Source organism: Pteropus alecto, unplaced genomic scaffold (genome assembly GCF_000325575.1).
Source record: "Pteropus alecto unplaced genomic scaffold, ASM32557v1 scaffold78, whole genome shotgun sequence".
Lineage (NCBI taxonomy): Eukaryota > Metazoa > Chordata > Mammalia > Chiroptera > Pteropodidae > Pteropus > Pteropus alecto.
The window spans coordinates 18,752,373-18,777,089 of NW_006443124.1; the positions used below are offsets into that span (position 1 = coordinate 18,752,373).

Here is a 24,717-nt window from a genome sequence, read left to right on the forward strand (position 1 = left end):
AATGCCCAAGGGACCCCAGAGTGGGTGTTGCTGGGCTGGGATGGAGCACCAAGTTCCCAGGGGCACTCTGAGGAGGGCACCGAGTCTGCTCAGCATCCTCTACCCAGAAAAAATGAGTGCCTTGGCAGCAGGATGGCAAGGGCCTCGGCCCCCAGGACCTACCTGTACCTGCACCCCACAAGGACATTGGGAGAGCCACTAGCACCTGGGCAACTTGAGGGCCTGCCCATCTGGGGAGATGCCATGCATGTGGGAGCCTGAGTGGACTTTGCGATGTCCCCTACGGTAGGCTGGGCTTCACCTTCCCTTACACTGGCACCTTTCAAGTCCTACTCTGGGGCACACAAAGTGGCTTCGGTCATGAGGAGAGAGCTGAGGGGACTGGGGTGGTGTCTTTCAGAGGCACCTTATAAGTGACATAAGGGCAGGCTGGGAAAGGGTGCAGGGCTGCCACCCTTAGGCCTTTGGGAGATGGGTAGAACACCTGTCCGCTCACTCAGGTCCAGCACCCCCTTCTGGGATGGGCTCCCTACACCTTCTAAACCAAGTTCCCTGTGGTGAAAGGCCAGCAGAAAGAAGGGACTCTGAAAAAGGCAGCAAGGGACCAACAGGCTGAGCAGCCAGCAGGGGAGACTGTGGGAGGGCCACAGCAGCCTCCTAAAAGGTAAGGCAGAGAGCTGTCACCTGCAACACCTGGGGGGGGTGTTGCAGAACTGACAGGAGGGCCGACACAGCCCACCCAACCTCTGCAGGAGAAGCAGGGACCCGAGCAGAGGAGCTGCAGCCTACCCGGCCCACGTGGACCATCAGCAGTGTGACGCACTGGCCACCCTGAGCATGAGGCTACAGGCTGATACTGCGCTGGTGGCGGCCCCCGCGGCCCCCACTCCGGGGACCCAGCTCGTGGCCATCCAGGCTGGCATGGTCCGAGAGACCGCGCAAGTGCTCCACGGAGTCGCACTTCTGCAAGTCCGAGGCCACAGTGCGCAGGCTCAACAGGCTCAGCGTGTCCGCGTCGGGGGCGGGACCCGGCCCCAAGCCTCCACCCTCCTCCCGCGCACCTCCCTCAGCCCCTTCCATGATCCCGCTGTCACCGTCCTCGCCACCGTCTGGCCAGGCCTCAGCGCCCACAGGGGACGAGCGCCGCGGGCCTGGGGGACGGGGGGGCAGGCCCCGGCGCCGTGCGTGGATCTGCTCGCTAATCTGCTCCAGGTTGCGTAGGGCCACCGAGTAGCGGGTCTTGGCCTGGGCCACCTGCTGCTCCAGCTCTGTCACCTTGGCCTTGTGCTCCTGTGGAGGAAGAAAGGGATGGAATGAGGCGACCTACTACGTGACTCTCTACAGCCCTGGCCCTTCTCACCACCCAACATGAGCACCCGTGCCAGGACCACCCCCCCCCACCAACACACACAAACATACCTGCTGCTTCCCCACCAAACTCCACCCAGACCTGAGCCCAACCCCACCTTCTTCTTCCTCCCTGCCCCCACCTCCTCTTTTCCCTTGGTCCACTTTCCCTGCCTAGCCAGTTCCTCCTCCCCATTCCTCCTGGTCTCCTTCAAATCTCACTTGTTCTCTTCTTTACCTCCTGTCAACTCCATTCTCCACTAGCACCCACATCCCCACCCTACCTCGCACATGTCCCTGGTCCCTGGCCCACCACACTAATCCTAGAAGACCAGCAGCAGGCCAGCACCCGTCCCTGCCCTTTCCATGCCTTCCCACATCTGTCCCAACAGCACCCCGCCTCCTCCTCTCCACGTGGCTACCTCTAGGATCTGGCTGAACTGGGCCTTGAGCTCAAAGTAGGGCCGGCTCTTGCCGATGGCCCGCCGGAGTGTCTTCTGCAGGGCCTGAACCCGGGCCTCGGCCTGCTGGCACAGCCGCGTCACCCGCTGGTGCTCCCGCTCACCTCGTAGCCGCTCCTCCTCTGCCTCGTTCACCTGGCCCAGGTAGGGCAGACAACACACATCAGAGTTGGGCCACACTCCAGATGTCACTCTGGGGGGCCTCCCACTGTCTGCAGAGCCTGGAGAGGACATGTCTCTGAGACGCAAAGGACAGCAGTGCATCCCTGCACCTGCCTGGTGTTACCTGCACCGCCGGCCTCCACTTTGCTGCTGCCAGGAGAGGGGGTTAGGGCCCTCCAGACAGCACGTGAGAAGCTGGAAGTGTCTGTCTGGGCACATCTGCCACAGCCATCACCATCAGAGACCCATTGTGGGGACCAGCAGCTGCAGCCGAGGCTCTCCAAGTGTCTATGTCCCAACAGGAAGCAGGCAAGGGCTCCAGCCATGGTACAGCCCTGCCACATGTAGCTTCCAGGACCCTCCCCCAGTGTTGTGCAGGCCATGAGCCTAAACTGGGGAGCAGAGAACCAGAGGTGTGACCAGCCTCTGGAGCTGATATGCGCTGCTCTAGACTAAATGCTGGTGCCCCCAACATCCATATGCTCAAACCTGATCCCCAGGCTGATGGAGTTGGAAGCAGCCTTCTGAGGGGGGGTCAGGTCATGAGTGGAGCCCTAGCAAATGGGATCGGCACCCTCGTAAAAGGGCCCTGGAGAGTTGCCTGTCCCTCCACACCATGAGGACACAGCGACAAGACAGCCGGCCAGCCAAGAACCAGGAGGGGGCCCACACCAAACACCAGATCTGCCTGGGCCTGGATCTTGGACTTCCAGCCTCCAGAACTGTAAGAAGTAAACATTTGTTGTTCAAGTCTGTGTTGTTTTGTAATAACAGCCTGAATGGACTGAAACACCTGCCCTTCCCCAAGTGAAAGCAGCAGATGGTTGCTGATGCCAGTGATGCCCTGTCCCTGGTCCTCTTCAGTTAGCTTGAAAATGATACACAAATGATACTTCCAAAGTCAAGGTATAGTGGCAGAGCTCAAAAGCACAAAAGGGAGAATGTTCTGAAAACAGAAGCAAAAGAGCTGAACAGGGATGAAGTGCTTGGGCTGGTCCCCCATCTGGAGGCGAAGCCTCAGGGGACCAAATGGGGCAGAGAAGGGACAGACTGTGCCTGAAACAGTTGTGGCTGAGGGAAGGCTGGAGGGCAGGAGATAAGAGAGGAGGGGATAGGTGCAGGGACAGCGAGGAAGCAGGGGACCCTGGGAGAATAGCAGGCACAGCCAGCCTACCTTGCAGGTGGCGTGGTTGAGCATCTCCTGCCATGTAGGGTCCAGCCGGTTCTTGTCGGCCATGACGCCCTGCTCGGCCACAAACACCATCTCCCGGGCAGCGTTGTGCATGCTCACGGCCCGCTCATACCGCAGGGCTGCCTTCTGTGTCTCCTGCTGGGCCTGGGGGGAGAGGGCCATCAGAATGGGGAGCCCCAAGGGACCACAGCTGACCACGGACACCTACCCAGGTGAGGACAAGAGGAGGGCCTGCTGCAACGCTAGCATCACCTCTCAAATTGTACTAAGGATGGATGCCAAAGAAGCAACATTCTATGAAGATATTTTGTAGGGATGTGGCCTAAGAGAAGAAATAAAGGCAGAAATAGAGATGGAAAGGATCCTGCTACCAGTGAAAGGTGACTATGTGGACCTAGCAGTCTCAAAGGCCACTGGCCTTCTGCCAAAGGGAGGACAAAGAAAGGTCCACACCATTTTGTTGGAAGGCAGCCAGTAGCGTGGCCTGTTTCAGAAAGACAGTATGCTGAAGACCACGACCAGGGAAGCTGAAGGACAAGTACTCACAGAGATTCATCAACCTGCTTCCCAAACAAACACTGGGATAAACCTAAGTTTCCAGTTCTAGGAGACTGGTTAAATATAATACATTTAATATAAGAAATTATTAAATAGCCCTTAAAAATGATGGTATGGATGCATATTTATTGACATGGAATTATGTCATAACACAAGTAAAATAAAGGTATAAAAACAGCATACATTGTGTAATCCCATCTTGCCAGAGATGTATATCTATACACACACACATAATATACAAAAAAAGTTTTAAGGGGTTATCTGTACTATATTAATCATGTTTTTTATTTTCTACATTTTATGACATGTTGACACCTTGGGGGCCTTGCTGGCCCTCCCAGGACTAGTTAATTTCTAGAGATAGTAAATCCCTAACCCCTCACCCCCCCCCACCCCCCCGCCAGCATATCTTTCACATGCAAATCAACCAATCTGAGGCCCACCACCTCCTTAATCTGACCCTCACACACCAGGTCAATGCTGCCCCTACCCTAAATCACTTAGGGCAGGAACCAGAAAACTAAGGCCTACCCCATGGCCCAGAGCCTACCCCAATGACAAACTGTCCTGTCCTAAGACTGCTCCAAGTGCTTACTCTATCCTATCCACTCCCTTCCATGGAAACCGCGAAAAGGCTGTGGGTCAAGACCTTCCTGCCCTGGCACCTTCTTCCTCCTGGGGACCCAGGTGCTTCCCCACATGCCCCTGCATGGCGCAGCATGCCCCACTCTTGGGAACTGTAAGTAACAACCTCTTCTTTCAAGGCTGTTTTTTCTGTGTCTGTTGCCTTACCATGGTCAACCAAAACAAATCCCAGGCACAAGAACCATGAGCCACGTGTGCGGTAGGATTTGGGGTGACTCTAGTTTTCTTCTTTATCTTATTCCAATTAGTTACAGTTAGTTTTGTACCAGTGAACCCACCTTATTTGTGTACAGAAAAAAAAAGGAAGGAGAAGGTAAAGAAGTGGAGGGTAGGCAAAGAAAAGAGAGACAGGAGCCAAGGAAAGAGAAATGTACGGACAGGTGACAAGAAAGGCCAAGTGCCTCCTGTACACAGAGACCAGGGAGCCTGGCACCAGCTCCCGGGACGCGGGATAGCAGACGATGGGCCATACCTCTTTCGCCAGCCGACGAGCCTCATAGTAGGGCCGGGCCTTCTCGATGCAGCTCCCCAACTGGGAACCCTGCATGTTGAGCTTCCTAGCAGACTCCTGCAGGATCCTCCGGTAGGTGGTCCTGGCCTCCTGGCAAGGGACAGAGAAGTGGGTAGGAGAAGGTGGAAGCACGTGGGCAGGTCCCAGTGCCCTTAGCTTCCTACAATGCCCCTTCTCTCCACCATGCCCAAGAGGGAAGGAGACAAGTGGCAATGGCCCAGGACCAGCCCAAGGGGGTGAGGGAACGCAGATACTCACGTCCAGCTGCAGCTCCACCTGGTTGATCTCCTCGCTGGCCTGGTTCAGGTGTTCCAGCTCCTCCTGCCACAGACAGGGTGGTGAGAGCAGGAGGATGGGCCCCAAGGGTGTCCATTCATCAGGTTGGAGAAAAGAACCATGAAGTAGCTGCCCCTACACTGCAGTCTGTGCCCCCACACCGCAGCACCTCCTCCCCACACTGCAGCCAGAGCCCACAGTCTCTGCCCTGGGCCCCTGGGACACATTTAAGTATGCATACCATCAAAGCTCAGCACCTGCAACCCAAGAGCCCTGAGAGGTGGCAGCTCATGGCCCAGGAAGTGAGGGGAGCCATTGGAGGCATGGGCCTGCTGGGTGGTGAGGTGGTAGGGTCACCTACCCAGGGAACACCAGGCTGGGGCACGACATCCAGCATATTCACTCCCAAGCTGGCCTTGGTGCACACACGAAGGCACCAGTGACGTAGAGGAGTGGGGACCCAATAGAGCAGGTGCTCAGGTGAGAAGCCAGCAAGGCTGTAGCACAGGAAATGGGTACTGGCACTATCCCCAGCACAAGGAGTGGGACATGTGGGGAGCGCAGGGAGACAATGGTGGAGGCCACCTGTAGTACAAGGAAACGCAGAATCATGAGGGCCCGGTGGACAAGGCAGGGAGACAATGGTGGAGGCCACCTGTAGTACCCCAAGGAAACGCAGAATCATGAGGGCCCGGTGGACAACTGAGGCCAGATCAGGGAAGAGTGGGTAGTTCAAGAGGCATGAGGCCTGCTGGGGCCATGGGGTGATAGCGACCCCAGGTCTGCGCATAGCAGATCCTGTGCCAGGGAGAGAGAGCCTCAGGGAGCGGTCACCGGACACACAGGCCCCAGGATCCTCTGGGACAGAACAGGAAGGAGTGGTGGCCTCAAGTGTCTGCCCCTGCTCTTTCTCGGTGGAGTTCCTGGAGCTCAACAGGCCAAGGACACTCCCAAAGCAAAGCAGTGCCCAGGAAAGGCCTAGTGCTCACTGAAAGACCCTGCCTGCGTCTGCCTGCTACCCGTGGCCCAGACACTAGCCCTCCAACCACCCAGCGCATGGTCACCTTTCAGTCTTTTTATGTCTATACCCTCCTCAAACCTGGGGAGACTTGACTCGGCAAGTGCAGTCCAGGAAACGAGGGTATACGCCCTGATCACAGGAAAAGGAATGCACCAGGCCCAAAACAAGGAGTAAAAGCATGCATACCCACCCGATGCAGACCCCGCTGCAAGATGCTCTCACACTTGCCCCCTGAGTGTGGCAGAGCTGAGCTGTCCAACAGACATGCAGCCTCCTGCACACTCTTCAGTTTCTAGCAGCCACATTAAAAAGCAAAGCCTAATAGGTCATGCTGTAACAAAGCATTTCATTTAATCCATATACCTCAAAGATTACAATTTCAACAGTTTACCAATATAAACTGCTAACACTTTCACATTCTTTTTTGAAATAATTTACACTGTCTTTCTCGTTGCCTTTGAAATCCACGTGCATTAGACCCTCGGGGCATATCTCAACCTGACCAAGTGGCAAGTGCTTCCCGTACTGGACAGTGTGGGTAGAAGCTAGTGCTCATGACCACCTGGTTAGCCACGCAACCCAGTGTCCATCAGACAAGACAGTCTGGAACCACAGGCCAACAGGGCCTAGGGGCCCCAGGGGAGGACAAAAGCAGCTCTAAGTTTCACAGTGCCTTCCTAACAAGGACACTGTCACTTGCAGCTGATGGGATCACCCACAGGCCTTCAGAAGAGGCAATTCCTCAGGGTGTGAAGCAGCCTGTCGTGAGCTCCTGTGGGTACCTTGGCCCAGAGCAGTTTCAGACTCTGTGGCACAGGCAGTGGCTCTACCAGCCCCATCTGTACACTCCTTTTCTCAGTTCAGTTGCTTCCACAGACAAGAGACAGTGAGACAGGACACTGGGGATGGAGCTGGGGCTGATCCAGGACCTGCCCTTTCATCTGGCACTCCTGCTACTGTGACCACTCTCCTAGGACTAAGGATGTCCCTGGATGGATGCCTCAGAGGAGAGGTACCATCCCCTCAGAAAACCATGGCCCTGGTAAGAAGAGGACAGGCCTCGGGGGAGAAGGGGAAGCAGCGGGTATAGGCCACCCTGCAATGTCCCTGTGGGTTCCCACTTGATTCCATGCCCAAAGTGCTCCCAGCATCTGACAAGGTCATCAGGGGAGTGAGCAGCTCTACATGGTGTGACCCCCATTGGAAAAAAGACTCACAGGGTGCTGGCTATAGGCCAAGGATGAGGGTTCACACCAGCACAACGCCTGCCACAATGATATCTTCTGGTGAGGTCTCTCCCTCCAAGTCACAAAGGTCCTAACAGGCTGGATGGCAGGGTGGGCAAGGGAGTGGGGGCAGCCAGGCTGGGGCAGACCCAAGGCGAGGCTTAGGGGATCTGATGAGCATGGGGCCATCTGTGCAGCTGGCGACATGTCTCTTGTGGCCTGCCCCACCAGGGACTCCTGGCAGTCTGAGTCAGTGAATATCAACCATCATTGAGTCCGCTGCCAGCAGGGAGGCAACCTTCCCAGGCAAACAGCGCATCCCCCGACACCAGGCCGCTGAGGCAGAGGCCTAGGGCTCAGGTGGCTGCCCGCCTGTGCAGGCCATTGGAGCGCAGGGGCAGGAGGCCTGGGCAGGGCTGGGCCAGGAAGCAGAGGACGCTGGCTGCCCATGGCAGCCGACCTGACACTTCACTTCAGATGAGGATGCAGAGGCTGCAGGGTCACCCTGAAGAGTCTAAGGAGGAGTGTGTGAGTGTATCTATTCGCCTCAGCAAGGAATGTGCCTGCCACAAAGGGGTTGAGACAGTCACGGTTGGAGGGGTGGAGGAAAGTAGTGGTGCAGCATCCCCCAACCCGCAGCACTACCCACCTTCCCAGCTCCCCTCCTGGGACACACTGTCTCCCAGAGCAGAGGATCAGCTTGGAGGTCTCAGAGAACTATGCTGAGGTCAACACACGGGCACATACAGTGGCCTTCCCTGGGGGACAGGACACTCCCCATAGGCCTGGAGCTGGCCTTCAGCTGGCTTTCCTGTGGGACTTCCAGAGGAGTCTCACCAGATAATGAGGTCATGGGCTGTCTGCCTGCTGAGGAACCCAGTACCCAAGTCACAAAGAGCCTCGCTCAAGGTTCCAAAAACACCTGAACAGGGTCCCTGCCTCCGGGGCATACCTGGTTGTAACTCACCAGGCCACACACTAGGGCCAGTTCCCACCTACCCAGACCAAAATCCCACTGTCTGGGCACAGCTCAGGCACCAGTGTTCTGACTGGTGTTACCTGGTGGGTTCTGATGGGTCTGCAGGGGTGGACCCACTGAATGCACCCAGAATCCACGTTAGGTGCTAGAACACACCACCAGAAGACTTTTGTGCACTGTCAACTAAAAGGGACCTCCAAAGACACACGCCCACTCTCTTCCTCACCCAGAAAGGCTGAGTGCCTGCTGAGGCTGGAGCATGGCCCAGAGAGTACACCCGTGATGAAGGGGCCTCTTCTCCCTAAATGACCCAGAGCATGCCCCGCAGGTTGGCAAGACAGACGAGGGCCTGCTTGCCCTCAGTGCAGGGACAAGGAACACGGCAGGCTTGCTGGAGGCCAGGGCTCTCCCTCCACCCCTCACACAGCCCATCCAATGGAACTGCCCATGATGACACAGTATTCTACTTCTGCATCACCAACGGCACCGGAAGAACTGCCTTTTCGATTTTATTGAATTTTAATTGATTTTCTTAAGCAGCCAGCTGAGGCTAGTGCCCACAGGACTGGACAGTGTGACACAGGAGTGACTTCTGTGTGGGCACCGGGAAAGCAGACTTCTGCACAGGTGTGAAGAAACCAGGGTGTCTCCTCATGTTACGTGGCTGCTCCCCAATGAGCACAGGAGTCTTTCTCAAAGTGCCACCTACAAACTTTCACCAAGAGGTAAACTGAAGAGTTTGATAAAGAAAAGAACCGTGGGACCACGTAAGAGCAGGGCGGGAAGGGGCCGTGTGAAGCTGCAAGACCAACCCCTCACTTCACAGGTAAAGAGCCGAGGCTCACAGAGATCGCCTGACCTGCATGGAACTCACAATCTTCGGGCTGGAGGCTGCTGAGTCTCAGCCCAAGGCTTTTGCTACCACTTGTTTCCTCAGTGACGACAAATCTGTAGAATGAGCAGGAGAAACTGAGCTGATTTCAACGCCATGCCTGTGAGACACAGCAAGAATGTCACTGAGTCATACTGGTAAACGAAGGGCTCACCACTGCTCCACTGTGAGCATGGATGGCTCCCACACACATCCTGGGAGCCCCACTGAGGGGGCAGGAAGAATGCTGGGACCAGCTTTAACTTCTCTGCACGCACGGAAGTCACCTAAAGGTTTGCTGACAGAGAAACCCCGGAATGCAAACCCAGGGACGCTACTGCTCACTGATAGGTGAGTCACCTGCACATCAGAATCTTGGAGACGCCACAGCCCACAGAACAGACTCAACCCCAAACACACAGAAACATCCTGGCCCTCACCTGCCCAAGTGGCTTCCCCAGGGAGCCCTTCGCAGCCCCTTCCTGGAAACACTGTGATCCAGCCTGGTCTGGCCAAATACCTACTGCAAGTGGTGCCCACCCATCCCTCCTCACCCACTGCTCCTCCAGGTCTTCCTCAAATTGCACCCAGTTGACTAACAGGCCTATAAATGTTCAAAGGCCATTAACCCGCTCTCCTTCCATCTGCTGCACCTAGCATCTTCAGTGCTGAGCATCTGCACTGTTGAAGCCTGACCACAACTGATACAGGACCTGAACGCATCAGAGTTCCTTACAGGCCTAAAGCTGACGCCACCATTATAAGACACAAAAGTCTCACCCTTTACAGTTGTGAACACTCCTGAGAGGCACTGAGTTAAAGTCAGAGTCACCTCCTTTCATGTCCCACTCAGTCCCCACTTGCGCCATCTCTGGGCTGACAGCCCCTCTGCTTATTTGGAAAGAACAGTTTTACACTCCACCTAAAGTGTGCCTCTTGGGTCTGCCATTTGTCCCTTTCCTTCAGTGAGGCTTAAGCCACACACTCCAGGCACTTGGGCCAGTCATCGCAGACAAATCTGTTAGGTCTTGTCACACTGTGCTGCAGTGATTTGTTGACAAACCTGTTTTCTTCTCCTGCCCCAGTGCACTCATGTGCCAGGTCTCCAGCAAAGCTGGTACCCCTGACTCTCCCCCATCAGTCTCCTCACCTGTATTCTGGGATCCAGTTCTTCCTCCTCTCTTGGAGACAATTTGGCCTCACTGTTGTTGCTTCCACCTCCTCCAGGCTCCTCTGCGACTGGGCTCCGAGGGACTTCATTCTCTACAACATCTGGCCTCAGCTCCCCCTGGGGAGTCTCCCGCCCCCCAGGAACCTGCCTGAACTCAGCCATGCCCACCTTAAGAGGGCAAAGCCCTATGCACAGGAGAGGACTGACATGCTGGGACCAGGGCCCCAGCTTGGGGCTTCCTAGGCTCTGGGTTTCTCTCCCCAAAGACTGTAAGGGGGCGCAGGGAGAACCTCACACTCGGTTAGAGGACGCGATTCAAGTTCTCAGTGGGGGTCCTAGAACTACAACCTTGTCTGTGCCAAAGTTCTTCCCTTCCAGCCGCAGGGAGCCCACCAGGAGGGACCCGGGGCAGTTCTGAGGCAGGGAGCAAAGGGGGCCTGGATCCTGGGCCAAGACCTGCGAGGAGGCGCACCATTCGGGAGGACGGAGGCAGGTGCCTCCAGGCTGGGCCCGAGCAGGCTGCGGACGACACTGTCCAGGGAGCTGCAAGAGAAACAAAGGCCAAGGGCACGCTCAGCATCAGAACGTCGGCCACCGGCGCCTCCAGGCCCTCGGCCAATGAGGCACCCCTCCCGGTCTCCCATGCCCCTCACTACGACCCGCTCCACCTCCAATTCTCATCCCTCAAGGCCTTGAGGTCCTGCTCCTCGCTCCCCACAGCGCCTCCGGCTGCCCCAGGTCTCATCCCGTTCGGCTGCCGCTCGTCGCCCCCTGAGATTCACCGCGTTACCACCAGCCCCGCCCCACCTCTGCGTCTCTCTCTCCAGGCTGCGAACCGTCCGACCCGCGTCTCCAACCACACGCTTCTTCAACCCCAAGGACCCCGACACAGGCGGGCGCAAAGGTCCCCACATCAGCCTCACCTGTGCTTACCCTCCCGTGCGCGAAGCTCCGCCACTGAAAACAACCTCTCCCTCCCTCCCCGCGATGAGCCAGTCCAACCAAACACGAAGCGGACGAAAAGAAGCGGAAATACGTCACGCGGCACCACGCCCTCCGGCCTGCGGGTCACGTCCTGCCCGCCGCGATTCGGTACAAAGTGAAACCCCACGCGCTCGGGTGCGTCTGGCGTCACCTCCAGTCTTTCCCCCGCCACAGCTGGATGAGACGGAAACATGAGCGAGCTGCGCTGAGAAAAACTAGGGCGGGATATGGAAGTCAAGAGTGCCTGGTGAGTAAAATGCTAGATATAGAACGAAGACTGGACACCGCCTCTAGAGAGAGCGCTGCCATCTTGCTTCATGGTTTTGCGGCTCCTGCTTCACGACACCCACTTCTGGCCTCGCCTAGGAAATCCGCCGCAGCGACGGCGCGTTGGTGGGATGGCGACCTAGGCGGTCGGGCAGCTTGAGTCCGGGTACCAGGGGACGCCGCCGTTCAGACGGCGGTGGTTTCCAGATGTGACTGACCTCACTGCTGTGAACTCCGTGGTACCCTTTAATGACGGTGTGTAACCGACAGTAAATCTGACGGTAAATCTCTGTCTTCCAGGCCTCTGGCCAGCGCATGGCCGCACCCAGAGCCAGGACCTGTCCTTTGGAACGTCTCACCAGGAATTTTGTCAACGCGAACTCGGCGCCTCAGCGGTCAGGACCCTGCGGGGAGGCGGGGTTTGGTACTCACCAGTGTGAGGATGTGAGCGGAGCAACCTGGGAGCAACTGCCTGCATCGCCAGGGTGGGCGCTGTGTTTCTGCAGAAAGCCGGATCTCGGAGCGGGCTCAGGGTTTGCCCTGACATGTGCAGCGCAAATGGGCTGAACTGCCTTCCCTTTGGGCCTCTTCTCTCGTTCCCTCCCACTAACTCACCACAGCAAAAAAGGTGTAAGAAATAGAGCCGAACACGCCTGTAAGAGTAATTCCAGAGTTTTTTCCACAAAATTAGGAGTTTTATGTTGAAAATTCCAGCAGTGACATTTATTACTGCAGCAAGTGGGCAGGACGCTGAGTGTCTTAAGTGGACCGGTCTGGTGGACAGTAACGCCTCAGCCTTCTGTCATGGTCCTTATTGTCAAGTTGACATGCAGAAACAGTAAAAGTTATGATGCAGGACAGGGCATATTTCCCCAAGTGACAGGGAGACCAAGCCCTGTAGAAGAGAAGAAGAGGGTCTTTTGGCGGAGAGTGAAGAAAGAATTCACACATGCCAAAGAGTCAAAAGGAAAGTTAGGAAAAGGGTAATACTCGACAGAGTGTGGGCTCCTCTCAGAGGCAGAGAGTGAGAGGGACCCTGAGTGTTTAGGGAATTCCGTTTCTATATAATTCTTTAGTTATTGTGAGTTATTGTTTAAAAAGACTTAACCCAGTTCCTTTGACATGGACATAACCCATAGGAAGGGGAAGAGTATGTAGCTTAAAAAGGTAAAAATATGTAGAGTAAAGGCCCTGCTGGCGGTTCCCAGCCTTTAATCCTTAGGTTCCCCAAGGTTTTAACCATAGGAAATGATTCTTGGTTCCTGTTTCCCCTTCACAGGTGTGGAGAATGGGTAGTTAGTTATCCAGCAGAAATCTTCCTTTGTTCTGCAGGTGTCCTCCTTGCCTGGCTGCAGAGCTGATCAGCACACTGCAGTCTCAGAATGTGGCTTCATTAACATTTTAATTCCCTTGCTTCCTCCCTACTTTAGTTACATATAGAAATCAAACTATTTGTTTAGTCTCCAGCAGTCACTTTGATTTTGTGAAATGGGAGTTTCACTGTAATGACCATATTACCCACCTTCTGTCTACTCTGGCCTGAATCCTCCCCGCTGTCCCTATTCGGCACCACGTCAGTGTTGTCACCCTTGGACCTGTTCCCACAGCTCCTTTCCCTTTTCCTCCAATGCTTCACAATCAAGAGCTTTTAGTTGTCACAGAGCTTTGCTGCATTTAGTGGGAAATGTCCTGCACACATGTAATGTCCAGCCTGCCACAGTCATGCCTTATGTGTCCACTGGCCTCTCCCAGGATTGGTCCTCACCCAACTACATCAAGTACAGCCTCCTGTACAGATTGTAACGCAAGCCTCAGCAGGTAGGAGGAGGTTGGGGGCTGCGCACTGGCTCCTTTCATTGAGGCCAATGTGGATGGAGGTGACAAATTAACAATTTTCTAGAGCAGCACTCTGCAGTGGACCTTTCTGCAGTGATAGAGATGTTCTATATTAGTTCTGCAGATGGTCACCACTGGCCTCGTGAGCCACTGAGTAAAATGGAGCTACTGTTATTAAGGAACTGCATTTTAATTTCGTTAATTCTAATATAAATAGCCACATGTGGCTGATGATTCCATTATTGGACAGCACAGTTCCGGAGTATGCCTTTCCTGTAATCTCTTCCTGGCACATTTTGAACTTCCGTGTCTTCAATACAAAACAGATGTCTTTCGGTCTCCATTGTCATTTGTGTCACCTCCATTATTAAAGTCCCTGAATTACTTCTACCCTTGTTAAATCTGGGTTTTTCAGAAGTAAAATATTTTTCCAAGTTGCTCATCTCATTTAATGATAAAAACAGCTAACACAATGCAGTGTTTACCTGTACCAAGCACTGTTCTGAGTGGTTTATGTCTATTCATTCGATTCTCAGCACAACTGAGGTATATTATAACTCCACTTCTAATGGAGGACTAGAAGTTAATAATTGGCCCAAGGTCATACTGCTGAGTAATGGTACCAGTTTTCAAACTCAATCCAGGCCCTAAGGCACAATAATATACTGCCTCAATTAAGCTTTATTAGGAAAAGTAAGATTATTTAAAGTCTTAATTCATTATGTTAAGTTTAAATGTATCTACTTAAGTTTTAAATGCCCCAATCTGTGAAAATAACCCAAATCAAAATATTTTCTAAGGATGCTACAAGTTTGCATGTGATGCTAGCATTGTTTATACTACTGTGCTTAGCCTTAAAGGTGTTTCAATCATAAAAACTGATTTTATACTTACCTTGTATTTTCCTTTGAAACTGATTTTCCCTGAAGGTTCTGCTTCATAGTTTTAAGCTCATTTTCTATGTCTTGTGAACCTGTGATTCCTAGATTTGGATTTTGAACATAATTTTTATCTAACAATTTTAAGTTATCACTAAGGACTAAGAAATTTTATTAAGGACTAGGACATCATTAAAGACTAGGAAAAAGTTTGTATTTTAAAGAAAGCTAATTTAAATATCTTCTCAACAGATAGGCTTTTTGTGCTATACCGAGTGTATCTAGTTTACCTATATCTAGTTACTACAGCTCTTCACAATTCATATACCTGCCTAAGTGTAAAAATAAGTAGCAGCCTCAGAATCAGCGTCCGGGACCTTGAAGTTGGCAGTACATTGTAAGAAGCACCTCCCTCCCCCCAAAAAGCACAACCTCCAATCATTTTCTATTTTCTGTTTAAATTAATGTAGAAGACCCTTAATTCCTGTGTCACGTCGTTAAAATTACTGTGTTATAGATGCAATTTGTAAGTTTGTTTTTCCCTTTCATTTCCTAGAGTCCATTTTGATCTGGTTTTACAATATGTTTTCAATTTGAAATTAATAAAAATCCTCATTGCTTAAAAAAAGTAAAATCTACAATTCAGGATTTCACTAACTTTATGCATTCTTTCCTGTTCACATGACTCCAGATTGTTAAGATTTCACTTTTCTGTACTGGTTTCTTTCCCTGTTGGCAGACAGTGTCAGTTGACATCTTTGGAATCATTGGCGAAGCACCAGAAGCTACCGTTTTCATTGTATGTGGGACTGAAACGAACGCTTTAAGAATGAAAGCATGATATTTAGTCATTAACTTGTAGAAGCCACCTTGGCAGAGCTGTGGCGAGGATTACGTGAGATAACAAGTATCCAGTCTGGCCTCACTGTAAAAAGTCACTATCAGGACGCTTCGGGTGGGTGGAAGCACCTGCAGGGCCACCCGTCGGTAGTCCCGTGGGCGCGCGCGTCACGGTACACCAGGTGGTGCATCCCAGACTCAGATAGTGGTGCTGCAGCAGTGCGCATGGGTGCAGAGGCGGACAGAGAAGGAGCAGGAATTGGTTAAGCCGGGGAGGAAGGCGGGGCCTTGATACGAAAAGGAAATAGGGCCAGATCCTCCTTACGCCCTGTGAGCCCGCCCCTCGTTGTGATTTCTGCGGAGCCTGCGGGGCTGCACGGTCTGAAGCGTTCACGCCTCCTAGTCCTCCCAGCAACCAGTGACGCTACCCTTGTGAGGCCTACCAGTGACCAACCCCGGATAGCGAGGCTGAAGCTTGACCCCCAACCCGCAGGCACCTCCCTGCTCCCCCGACTCGGCGTCCGCGCCCTCGGCCAGCCCCTTCTTTCCCTTCCCCGCCCCAGTCCCGCAGTCCAGGAGGCAGGGGTCGGCGAGCCGGCTGAGTAGGAGCCGCGCGGTGTCTGAAGAGCCAGTTGGCAACCGGTGAGGGGACCAAGGGGCCGGGAGGGAAGGGTTGGCGCAGGGCAGCGGTCCGCAACTGTCGCCCGGCTTGTCCACTCGGGGCGTCTAGCTTCTGCCACCATCTTGAGCACCGCCCCGGCAACGAGTGACGTGGAAGGGTGACGGGATCAGCCATTGGACGGCGCACGCCCGCCGCCGCCGCGCGGCCTGCTCCTCCCAGGCCTGACCCTCTGCGCGTTCTCGCCGGTCCTCCTGTGACCTTCAGGGCTGAGAGCCCCTCGACGCAGGCATCACTAAGCCGAACCGCATTAAAAGGGCAGGAGCAGCCACTGGGCTCCGCGACGTTAAACGCCCCTACTGCCCACAACGTTCTTGATACTGCGTTTTGCCTTTCCTGTGGGCTGGCGCCGAGGGCTGGGAGCAGGCCGGAGGGTGGGAAATGTGCCACCAAAGGAAAATCTGCCCAGCAAATTGTGACTTAACTTAGCTACGACGCCTGGAATTGGCTGCGCTGCGGGAGGGTCAGGGAAGGCTACCTACTTGGGTGCGGCCTTCCTCATTCCGCGAATAGTTGTGCTGGGCTCCCGTTGAGTACCAGACGCCAAGTCTGAAAATGAGTCACCTACTCTCGAAGCTCCCGGAGTGGAGCATGATCAGGGGAAGGACTTCAAAGGTCTTGCAGAATGTTCAGGATGCTGAGGAGGTAGGAGTGGAAGTCAGAGGCCTTATTCCGGGTCCCTTCTCTGAATAGTTTCCTGAAGAGAGTAAATCCTAAAACCTCGGCAACCGTATTCTCAGACTTGCACATATTTCGACCTCCCTATTTTCATATGAAACATGGTAGCTTCCTTTACTGAGTTTTAACAGGCAGGCTGTCCAAGGTCGCACAGCTGGTCATAAAAGAATCAGAATCGGGACGCTGGCCTTTCTAGTTCCCCTACATAGGCTGCAGTTGCGACCCAGTAAACCAAAGGAGAGCTTTGCAGTGTACACAGGGGATGGGGCTGTGGAGGAGAGGGCGACTGCAGGAACAATGTTTGAGACTGTATTGCAGGTTAATACCGCGGTTTTAGAAAGCACTGAGTGCCTTAGGTGTGCCGAGCTTCTTGCCAAGCCCAGGGAGGGTGTGCTGGGTGCTTTGGCCCCTCTGGAATGCAGTTTAGCCCAAGTGTCAAAGGAACGCAGAAAATAAGCTATCCTACTTTGAATGTTCTCTCCCAGCCAGCATGGATACTTCCTCCACACTTGCCAGATTTCATAGGAGAATCTTGGTGAAGGGAAAACTTCCCAAAGAATGTATTTAGATCAGAATCAGGCTTGGGCACATGGGTGCGAGGGAGTTGTCATTCTTATTTCCACCAGCTCCTTAAAACATCAGACCTTATTTGAAGCTGGAGGGGAACCTTCTTGTGAAGCCCTGGACCTTGATTCTGTTAGTGGAAGAAGGAAGCCAGCTCTGGACTTCACACTGCACCCTCACCTAGAAAAGGTGCTGACACTTTTGCAGAGTGGATAGGAATCACTGTTTCCTGTTGTTTTCACTGATTATTCAGACTAAAGCCAAGTACAGGGATGGTGGTGTGAAGGTGCTCAGCGGGGTTTCTCTAAGGAGGTGTTATTGGACCAGAGCCCTGAATGGGGGTGGGGTGTGGCCTTTCTAGGTGGAAGGAACTGCAAGAGAAAGGGCCCCAAAGCAAGCTTCAGAGGGCCAGGTAGACTTTTCTACTCTCTAGATTCCTTCCCTACCCAAGAGTGAGAAAGGGATAATTTACTTTTATATGCATATAGATTTCATCATCCTCCAGGTGTGTCTCAGTCCTGGACACAACAATGTCTTCAGGGCTGGGGCAGTGGTGGGGATTAAGGAGACGGAGTGAGACCAGCAGAAGAATCATCTCTCCTATTGAGGTACCGCACCCTGACCCACTTCTGTTCACACTCTCAGTATCCTTTCCCCCAGGGCCACAAGGAATCAATGCTCAGCCCAGTCCACATGTGGTGGTCCCTGGGGCCGCCTGGGGCTCTCCACCAAGCTGCTGCCTGCTAGCTGAGGCCCAGAATGGTTGCAGCTGTTGGGAGAGCTAAAGATAGGCCACCAGGCCTGCTGTCCCCTTCCTATCCCAGGCAGAGTCACCCACCTGCCATGCTCATGCTGGGTGACTCTGGGCAAGCTGCTGCAGGAGGAACCTTGGGTCACAAGGGGGTAACCAGTAGTACCCATCTCAAAGGACTGCTGGAAGGGTAAAATGGGGACATATACACAAACACATGAGAGTTGTATCAAAAATGTTTAACTTCCACAACCGAAGTCTTTTTGTCAATCAAGGTTTCATTGAGCCAAAAATGCCAGATAAAAGACCAATTTGGAGCCTGGAATCTATCCCCCCAGCAGCGTGGCTAGGTAGAAAAGACAGCTTGTCCGACGTCCCAGAGTTTTGCAAGTGTTTTTATGCATCAAGTAGTAGGAAGGAGACATTCTGAAAGAATTTTCATGAGCCATGGGCAGAGGGTGGGGAAGGTGGAGCGGGGCCAGCTCTGGGCTAGCAGAGTCCACATAAAGAAATGTCCACTGCTGTGGGTAAGCTGGGGCAGCAGTCTGGAAGCCCTCATGTAAACGAGGGGGCTCCTGGGGTTAGACAGGGCCTGGCTAAGAAAATCTGTGGAAATAGCCCCCTGGAATTAATTCAGAGTTCCAGCAGGCAAACAGGAATGTGATCGATTTTGGTTAGCTGGTCAGCATCTGTTAATAGACTTGCAGTTCTGTTGTTCTCTCATTCCCCAGCCTCTGTAATTTAGAACCTGTCAGAATTTTCTCCTTGTCAGAGTCATTATATGTTGATGCTGGTAACAACTGGGAGAGCAGCAGTAAGAGGTACTATATGAGTCACAGCTGGTCTCCTGGTCGGCAGTGCACATGCCTACTTTCCAGAAGTGTAGGAGAACCCCTTGGAAGGGCACCAGGGCCCTGAGTACTGGGAGGTGGGACAGTGGCCTCTGCTCTGGCTTCTGAGGCCCTGAGGGTCAGTGTGGTCAGTGAGCCCCTCCCAGGCCAAGCCTTGGGGGCTGTGGACTGGGCTATCCTCCCTTTGTACATTGTCCCAGGACTTGGAAAGGCCATGTGGGTAAGCACCATCCAATAGAAATAAAATGTGAGCCACATTTGTAATCTTTGCTTTTCCTAAAAAACAGGTGAAATGAATTGCAATATTTCATTTAACCCAATATATCCCAAATATTTCAACGTTTATTCAATATTAAACGTTAATGAGATATTTTGCATTTTTTTCCCATATTAAATCTTCAAAATCAGTAGTGTACTTGACCCTTGCAGCACATCTCAATTTGGACCTTTCCAGTGCTCAGTAGTTACATGTAGCTTGTGGCTGCTGTTAATGGGCTGTACAGCTGAGACAGCCCTCAACCGTGCTCCTGCAGCCCAGACCCATTTCCCCCAAGTCTTGCTTCAAGATGGAGAAACTACAAGGTGATCACTTTTCTCTCCATCCCGTCCCAGAAAGGCTGGTCCCTGGCAAAACAGATAACCAGGAAAAAAGCCTCATACTGACTCAGAAAAACTGAACTGCCTCAGAAGAGATTGTTGGTAAAGGTGCTGAATCCTGACTATTTCCTACATCAATTAGATATAATATGAGATACCTGCATATCTATTAAGAAACAAAAATGAAGTGATATATGAAACTCAGAATTTATCTTTAACCTACTGTGAATATTACCTTTCTCCAAGTTTATCTTACTCCTTAGTAATTTTTTATTAGTTATATATATATAGTGTTTATAAATATTTCTAAGTATTAAATGCTTGAAAAATATTAAAATACTTTATTGAACAATTAGAACTTTTTACCAATTCATACATAGTTATCCTATTCCCTCTTTCCAAGCTCACCTTGTCCTTATTTTTTTCCAAAGTTAAAGAAGTGTGGTGGTACAACAACTTCAAAACTCTGTCAGGAAAGCGGTGGTCAGAAATCTTTTTTTTTTTTTTTTTTGGCACAGTAATATTTTACTTTTTCTTTCAGATTTCCTTCTTCTGGGACAAGCTCCAGCATGGGGTGAGGGGCAGAAGGGACACACCTGAAGGTACAGCCTGCACTCAAGCACCAGACCTGTCCCAAGACCAGGGTGTCTTACTCATACTGGTAATGGGGGGAAATGGTAGCTTTATGTATATGCCGTTTGTGTTTACATGGCTGTCTTACCTACCTTGGGCATGTGCCTTGGGAGGTGGTGACCTGGCACAGGGCGGGTTCCCAGAAACTTGGCCTGGGAGGTGCCACGGTTCCTGGAGACCCCCAGCTGAGGCAGAACAGTCACCAGGACATGAGCATTGCTCTCTTTGGCATTTGGGATCAAGCACAGAGTATTCACAGAAGGTTTTATTTACATGATTGTAGATTCCTTTGAATTGACGACCAGCTAGAATTAGCAGCCCAATGTCTAGGCTGAAGTTTCCCTCTGGAAGAAGTGAGGGACTCCCTGTAAAGTTTGCCCATCCTCTTAGAATAAGATGTCTGAGATTTAAAATACTCCAGACCCCCAAAAAAGGTCTTTGGGGTAGGAGGAGTGTCATAGATGAAGCAGAATAGCAAGTGAATAATTGGTAATACTGTTTTTTTAGTTTTTTATATTTGAAAATGTCCATTAAAAAAATACCCTCCTCCATGAAACATTTCCCCCTTTTTTCTCTCCCTGCTTCTCTCCTCTCTGCTCAGTTCAGTCCACCTATCTCTCTTACTTCACTCCTACAAGGCATAACACGTCCTGCTCCAGAGGCAGCAAGAGAACTTCCAGCATCGGCCACTCCTGCCCAGGGTGCAGGGGAGCAGAAGCCCCAGAGTCCATCCTGCAGGTTTGTGGCTTCCTAGGTTTTTGTCAGTTGACCCCATTTGTGTCCAAAAGATGAAGACCCTGTCTGTGGTGTTTTAACCAGAGCTCTGGGTATATATATTTCCATCTGCTAATAAGAAAATGACTGCTGACCATTTTGTTTGCTTCCTCTCCCTGATATGTTGGGTGACACAGCCTGTAACTGATAGTGACTTTACCTAACCTCCAGTGTCCCACTGAACTGAGCTGAGGACAGATCCAGCTGGGAAGCAGTCAGTGGTGAGTGCAGCCTGTTTGTGCTCTGGTTCACAGGCATAGGAGGCTCTGTGCACAAAGGCCAACCCTGCTCCCGGGCAGCTGCCTGGACCAACTTGTAAGAAGTATTCAGGGACACCACTGGAGATAAAGGACAGCAGAATAGATTCTGTCCCTGTAAAGGGACTTCTCTGCTACTCTAGGTTCTCAGATCCCTGGAGCTGGGGCAGTGAAGAAAGGCTGCAGAATGCCTGCAAGCAACTTGGAACCCCTGAGAATTAGAAAGGATGCCCCTTCCTTCTCCTTGGCCTTCTCTGAAAATGTGAAAAGCACTTCTTGGATAATGCCATCAACTTTTAATAATACTGTTTGTGAATTTTCCATGCTCCCTTTCCACCCCTTTCCTGGGTCATCAGTTCCTTTCCCTGGGCTAGGCCAGGGGAACATGGGGGCTGCACACTGGTGTGCAGTGATGATTTAGCAGGCATTCCACAGCCAAGGAGCAGTGCTTTGGGGTCTCTTAGAAGGGAAGGTATTCCCTTGCCCAAGGCCACAGCCCCTCCTGAGCCTTAGCTCAGGCCGCCACTGCTCAATGTGTTTATGCTTCCAGTCCAGGCCTCAGGAAACCTGGGCTTCAGAGGCAGGCGCTAGTGTGGTCCAAGCCCAGGAGCCTTCTCATTGCCCTGGTCGTTTTCAAGTGCATCTCCAGGCCAAGACCCCTGATCTAAGGCCAGAGGACAGGCAAGGCACTCCCCAAAACCGCAATGTGCTGCAGGAAAGTTCTCCTCTGAGTCCCTACTGCCCTTCCTGGTGGCACAAAGACTCCTGTGGCTTTTCCTCCCCTTGGAGAATGGAATCGGAATTCAGCGTTCACCCCTGGGTTGACCAAGCTGTAGCCATTGCACTTGTCGGTGGAGTTCACAGTGACCTTGTCTCTGCAGGGCTCACGGTGCAGGGCTGACCAGCCACAGCACCTGCCCAGGAGAGAAAGAACCCTGAAATCAGCAAACCGCCTTTCCAGGCTGTAAGAAAACTGAAAATAACCGCGCAGCTCCAGGAGGTGCATCCCGAAGCGTGAGTGCTACACTTCCCGCCCTCCGGCCGCTCTCAGCATGCAAGCTGCATCAGAAGCGGCGGCAGGCAGGCCTTACGCGTGCAGTGAATGCGGCAAGAGTTTCCGGTACAGTTCGGTACTGCTAAGACACGAGCACGCTCATGGCGGCGATCGCCGCTTCTGCCTGGACTGCGGAGAGCGCTGCACCGGAACCGTTGAGCTGCGCGCGCACCGACGCGCTCATGCAGGCCAAACGCTCTACATCTGCAGCGAGTGTGGCCAGAGCTTCCGCCATAGCGGCCGCCTCGATCTGCACCAAGGTATACACCGATGGCGCCGCCGCTCCTGCCCTTGCCGTGTCTGCGGCCGCCGCCTCCCACACTACCCAGCTCTGCTGCTGCACCGGCGCCACTCGCACCCACCGGAGCGGCCCTGCCGCTGCCCGCTGTGCGCTCGTATCTTCCGCCAGAGCGCGCTGCGTTTCCACCTAGAGCGGGCGCACCAGAGGGGCACCCCGGCCACACCAGCTGCCCTGCTTCACCGCTGCACACAGTGCCCGCAGGCCTTCCGCAGCAGCGCAGGGCTGCGGAGCCATGCGCGCATGCACGCGGGGCAAAGCCCCGGCCAGGCCAGTCCCTGGAAGGCACGGGCTCCAGACAGGCACCCGTGCTGTGTATGCGGCAAGAGTTTTAGCAAGAGCTCCACGCTAACGCGACACCTGCAGACACACTCCGGCGAGAAGCCCTTCAAGTGCCCCGAGTGTGGCAAAGGCTTCTTGGAGAGTGCCACGCTGGTGCGCCACCAGCGTACGCACACGGGCGAGAGGCCCTACGTGTGCGGTGACTGCGGGCGCTGCTTCAGTGAGAGTTCTACACTGCTGCGCCATCGGCGCAGCCACCAGGGGGCGCGGCCGCACACCTGCGTCACCTGTGGCAAGGGCTTTGGGCAGCGCTCTGACCTGGTGGTGCACGAGCGCATCCACACGGGCGAGAGGCCCTTCCCGTGTCCCGAATGTGGCCGCCGCTTCAGTGACCGCTCGGACCTCACCAAGCACCGGCGCACGCACACAGGCGAGAAGCCCTACCGCTGCGAGTTGTGCGGCAAGCGCTTTACATGCGTGTCCAACCTCAATGTGCACCGGCGCAATCACGCCGGCCACAAGCCCCACAAGTGCCCCGAGTGTGGCAAGGCCTTCAGCGTGGGCTCCAAGCTGGCACTGCACCGCAAGACACACCAGGGCGAGCGGCCGGCACAATGTGCTGAGTGTGGCAAGTGCTTCAGCCATAGCCGCTCGCTGTCGCAGCACCAGCGGGCCCACACGCGTGCTCGCGCGGCCGCCGCTGCCACCCAGGCTACCACAGCCGCTGCCCTCATCTTTGTTGGGCAAGCAGGACAGGACAATCGGGGACTTCTTGTGTCCCAGTTGAGGGAGCCTTGCTGAGAGGCTTCCCTGGAGTGTGGTAGGCAAGCCTGGGACAGCGGGGCCAAGTCGCACATGGGCATCTGGAAAGACCTGTGGCTCTCGCCTTTTCCCACCTCAGGTGGTAGGCTTTCACCTGACCTCTTGTGTTCCTACATCTGCTTCCCTTGTCAGCCCTTTTCCTGTTGTCAGTCCTTTCCTTGGGGTAGGTTCCTGAGTCAGGACAAGCCCCAGACCCGGAGAGAGCCTGCGTTTGGGGTGCTCTCAGGTGCTTCCTTCCTGTCTTCCCACATGGGTTGTCTCTTCTGTCCCTCTCTTTTTTCATCGAGTCCCCACTACCTCTCTTCTTCCTGATACTTTGATGTCCTGCCTCTTCAGGTAATAATCATGGGTCGTGGCCACCAACACATCCTACCTGCCTTTCCCGCCTCTTGGTTCCATGTGGTTGTTAGTCTCTGCTCCCTTGGCTTCTGAGATGCGAAATTTGCAGGCAGATTTGGTGGGGGGCTTGCTTCACTGGAGGACATCTATATGAAGCACCTAGCCTGCTGCCTCCAACAAATGACCCACCCACGTAAAGGTGGCTGAGAGCCCTCAGCGTGGCCACTCACCTATCCCAGGGGCCAGGCCTGATGGTGTCTGGTCAAGGTGCCTCTCAAGACAGTGTTCTCGGCCTGTTGGGGGACATTAGTCCTAGGACCTGAGCCAAGACCACCTGGGTCTACAAAGCTGAGCACTGCCAAGTGGAGCATCAGAATGTTACCTCCAAGTCCAGACTGGAGCAACAGGACAGGGTGGAAAATTCCCTGGAATTGCCAGTTTTTTCTTATCGCCAGTGAAATAAAAGTGTGTGTGTGGGCTCCAGGTGCCAAGAGCTTCTTCTGTACAACCTGAGGCTGGTGTTTGCAGATTTCAGGAATGATCCAGGAGCCTGGCCCCTGGATGCCCCAAGGTCTTGCCCCTCCCGAGGCAGCCTGGTGATGCTGCAGGACGGTCTCCCTTCATTTTGTACTGGGGCAAGACTCCTTGAGGCCTGTACAGTTTGTTTGCTTCTCTTGGTTACTGGAGAGGACAAACATGGCCCAGAGCCACATACCTGTAGTCCTGCTCCAGTTCATCCCTCCAGAATGACCCGGCACTCTCCCTACTGTCACAGTGGATGTGACACTCCACAGGAGAGGGCTGCAGGTGCCCAACTGGGAAAGCAAGCTGGGTCCTTGAGGTATGGGGGTCAGGGCCCCAAGCTATATTGCATACCTAGCAGAGAAATCAGGTCCTGCACTTCAGATGCAGA

General features: G+C 53.5%; 2 protein-coding genes across 21 annotated transcripts; one reads left to right on the forward strand and one right to left on the reverse strand.

Moving 5' to 3' along the window:
- On the reverse strand, positions 1-11,634 carry SH3BP5L (SH3 binding domain protein 5 like). 4 transcript variants are annotated; one of them, XM_006923290.3, is made up of 7 exons: positions 11,344-11,634; positions 10,400-10,963; positions 5,135-5,197; positions 4,838-4,966; positions 3,145-3,306; positions 1,770-1,943; positions 1-1,290 (listed from the first exon to the last, which is right to left on the reverse strand). In XM_006923290.3, the coding sequence occupies exons 2-7, from the start codon at positions 10,580-10,582 to the stop codon at positions 844-846; spliced, it is 1,158 nt and encodes a 385-aa protein (XP_006923352.1). In that variant the 5' UTR covers positions 10,583-10,963; positions 11,344-11,634; the 3' UTR covers positions 1-843. The 4 variants fall into 4 exon arrangements, with proteins under 4 accessions (XP_006923352.1, XP_015453594.1, XP_024896495.1 ...); XM_015598108.2 differs by having other exon boundaries at positions 11,354-11,437; XM_025040727.1 differs by lacking the exon at positions 11,344-11,634 and adding an exon at positions 11,228-11,321.
- On the forward strand, positions 11,509-24,309 carry ZNF672 (zinc finger protein 672). Of its 17 annotated transcripts, none has more exons than XM_015598097.2 (6): positions 11,509-11,651; positions 11,972-15,867; positions 17,209-17,335; positions 17,652-17,754; positions 19,887-20,006; positions 20,580-24,309. In XM_015598097.2, exon 6 carries the CDS (start codon positions 22,062-22,064, stop codon positions 23,442-23,444), a length of 1,383 nt encoding a protein of 460 aa, XP_015453583.1. In that variant the 5' UTR covers positions 11,509-11,651; positions 11,972-15,867; positions 17,209-17,335; positions 17,652-17,754; positions 19,887-20,006; positions 20,580-22,061; the 3' UTR covers positions 23,445-24,309. The 17 variants fall into 17 exon arrangements, with proteins under 17 accessions (XP_015453583.1, XP_024896486.1, XP_024896485.1 ...); XM_025040718.1 differs by having other exon boundaries at positions 19,887-19,947; XM_025040717.1 differs by lacking the exons at positions 17,209-17,335; positions 17,652-17,754 and having other exon boundaries at positions 20,580-20,716; positions 20,890-20,973; positions 21,891-24,309.
- Positions 24,310-24,717: the final 408 nt, after the last annotated feature.

Excerpts from the sequence above, each read along its gene's own strand:
- SH3BP5L (XM_006923290.3), bottom strand. The coding sequence starts at position 10,582 with ATGGCTGAGTTCAGGCAGGTTCCTGGGGGGCGGGAGACTCCCCAGGGG. Across the intron at positions 3,307-4,837 it reads CTCGTCGGCTGGCGAAAGAG|GCCCAGCAGGAGACACAGAA; the intron begins GTATGGCCCATC and ends CTCTCCCCCCAG. Across the intron at positions 1,944-3,144 it reads TCAACCACGCCACCTGCAAG|GTGAACGAGGCAGAGGAGGA; the intron begins GTAGGCTGGCTG and ends TACCTGGGCCAG.
- ZNF672 (XM_015598097.2), top strand. The coding sequence starts at position 22,062 with ATGCAAGCTGCATCAGAAGCGGCGGCAGGCAGGCCTTACGCGTGCAGT.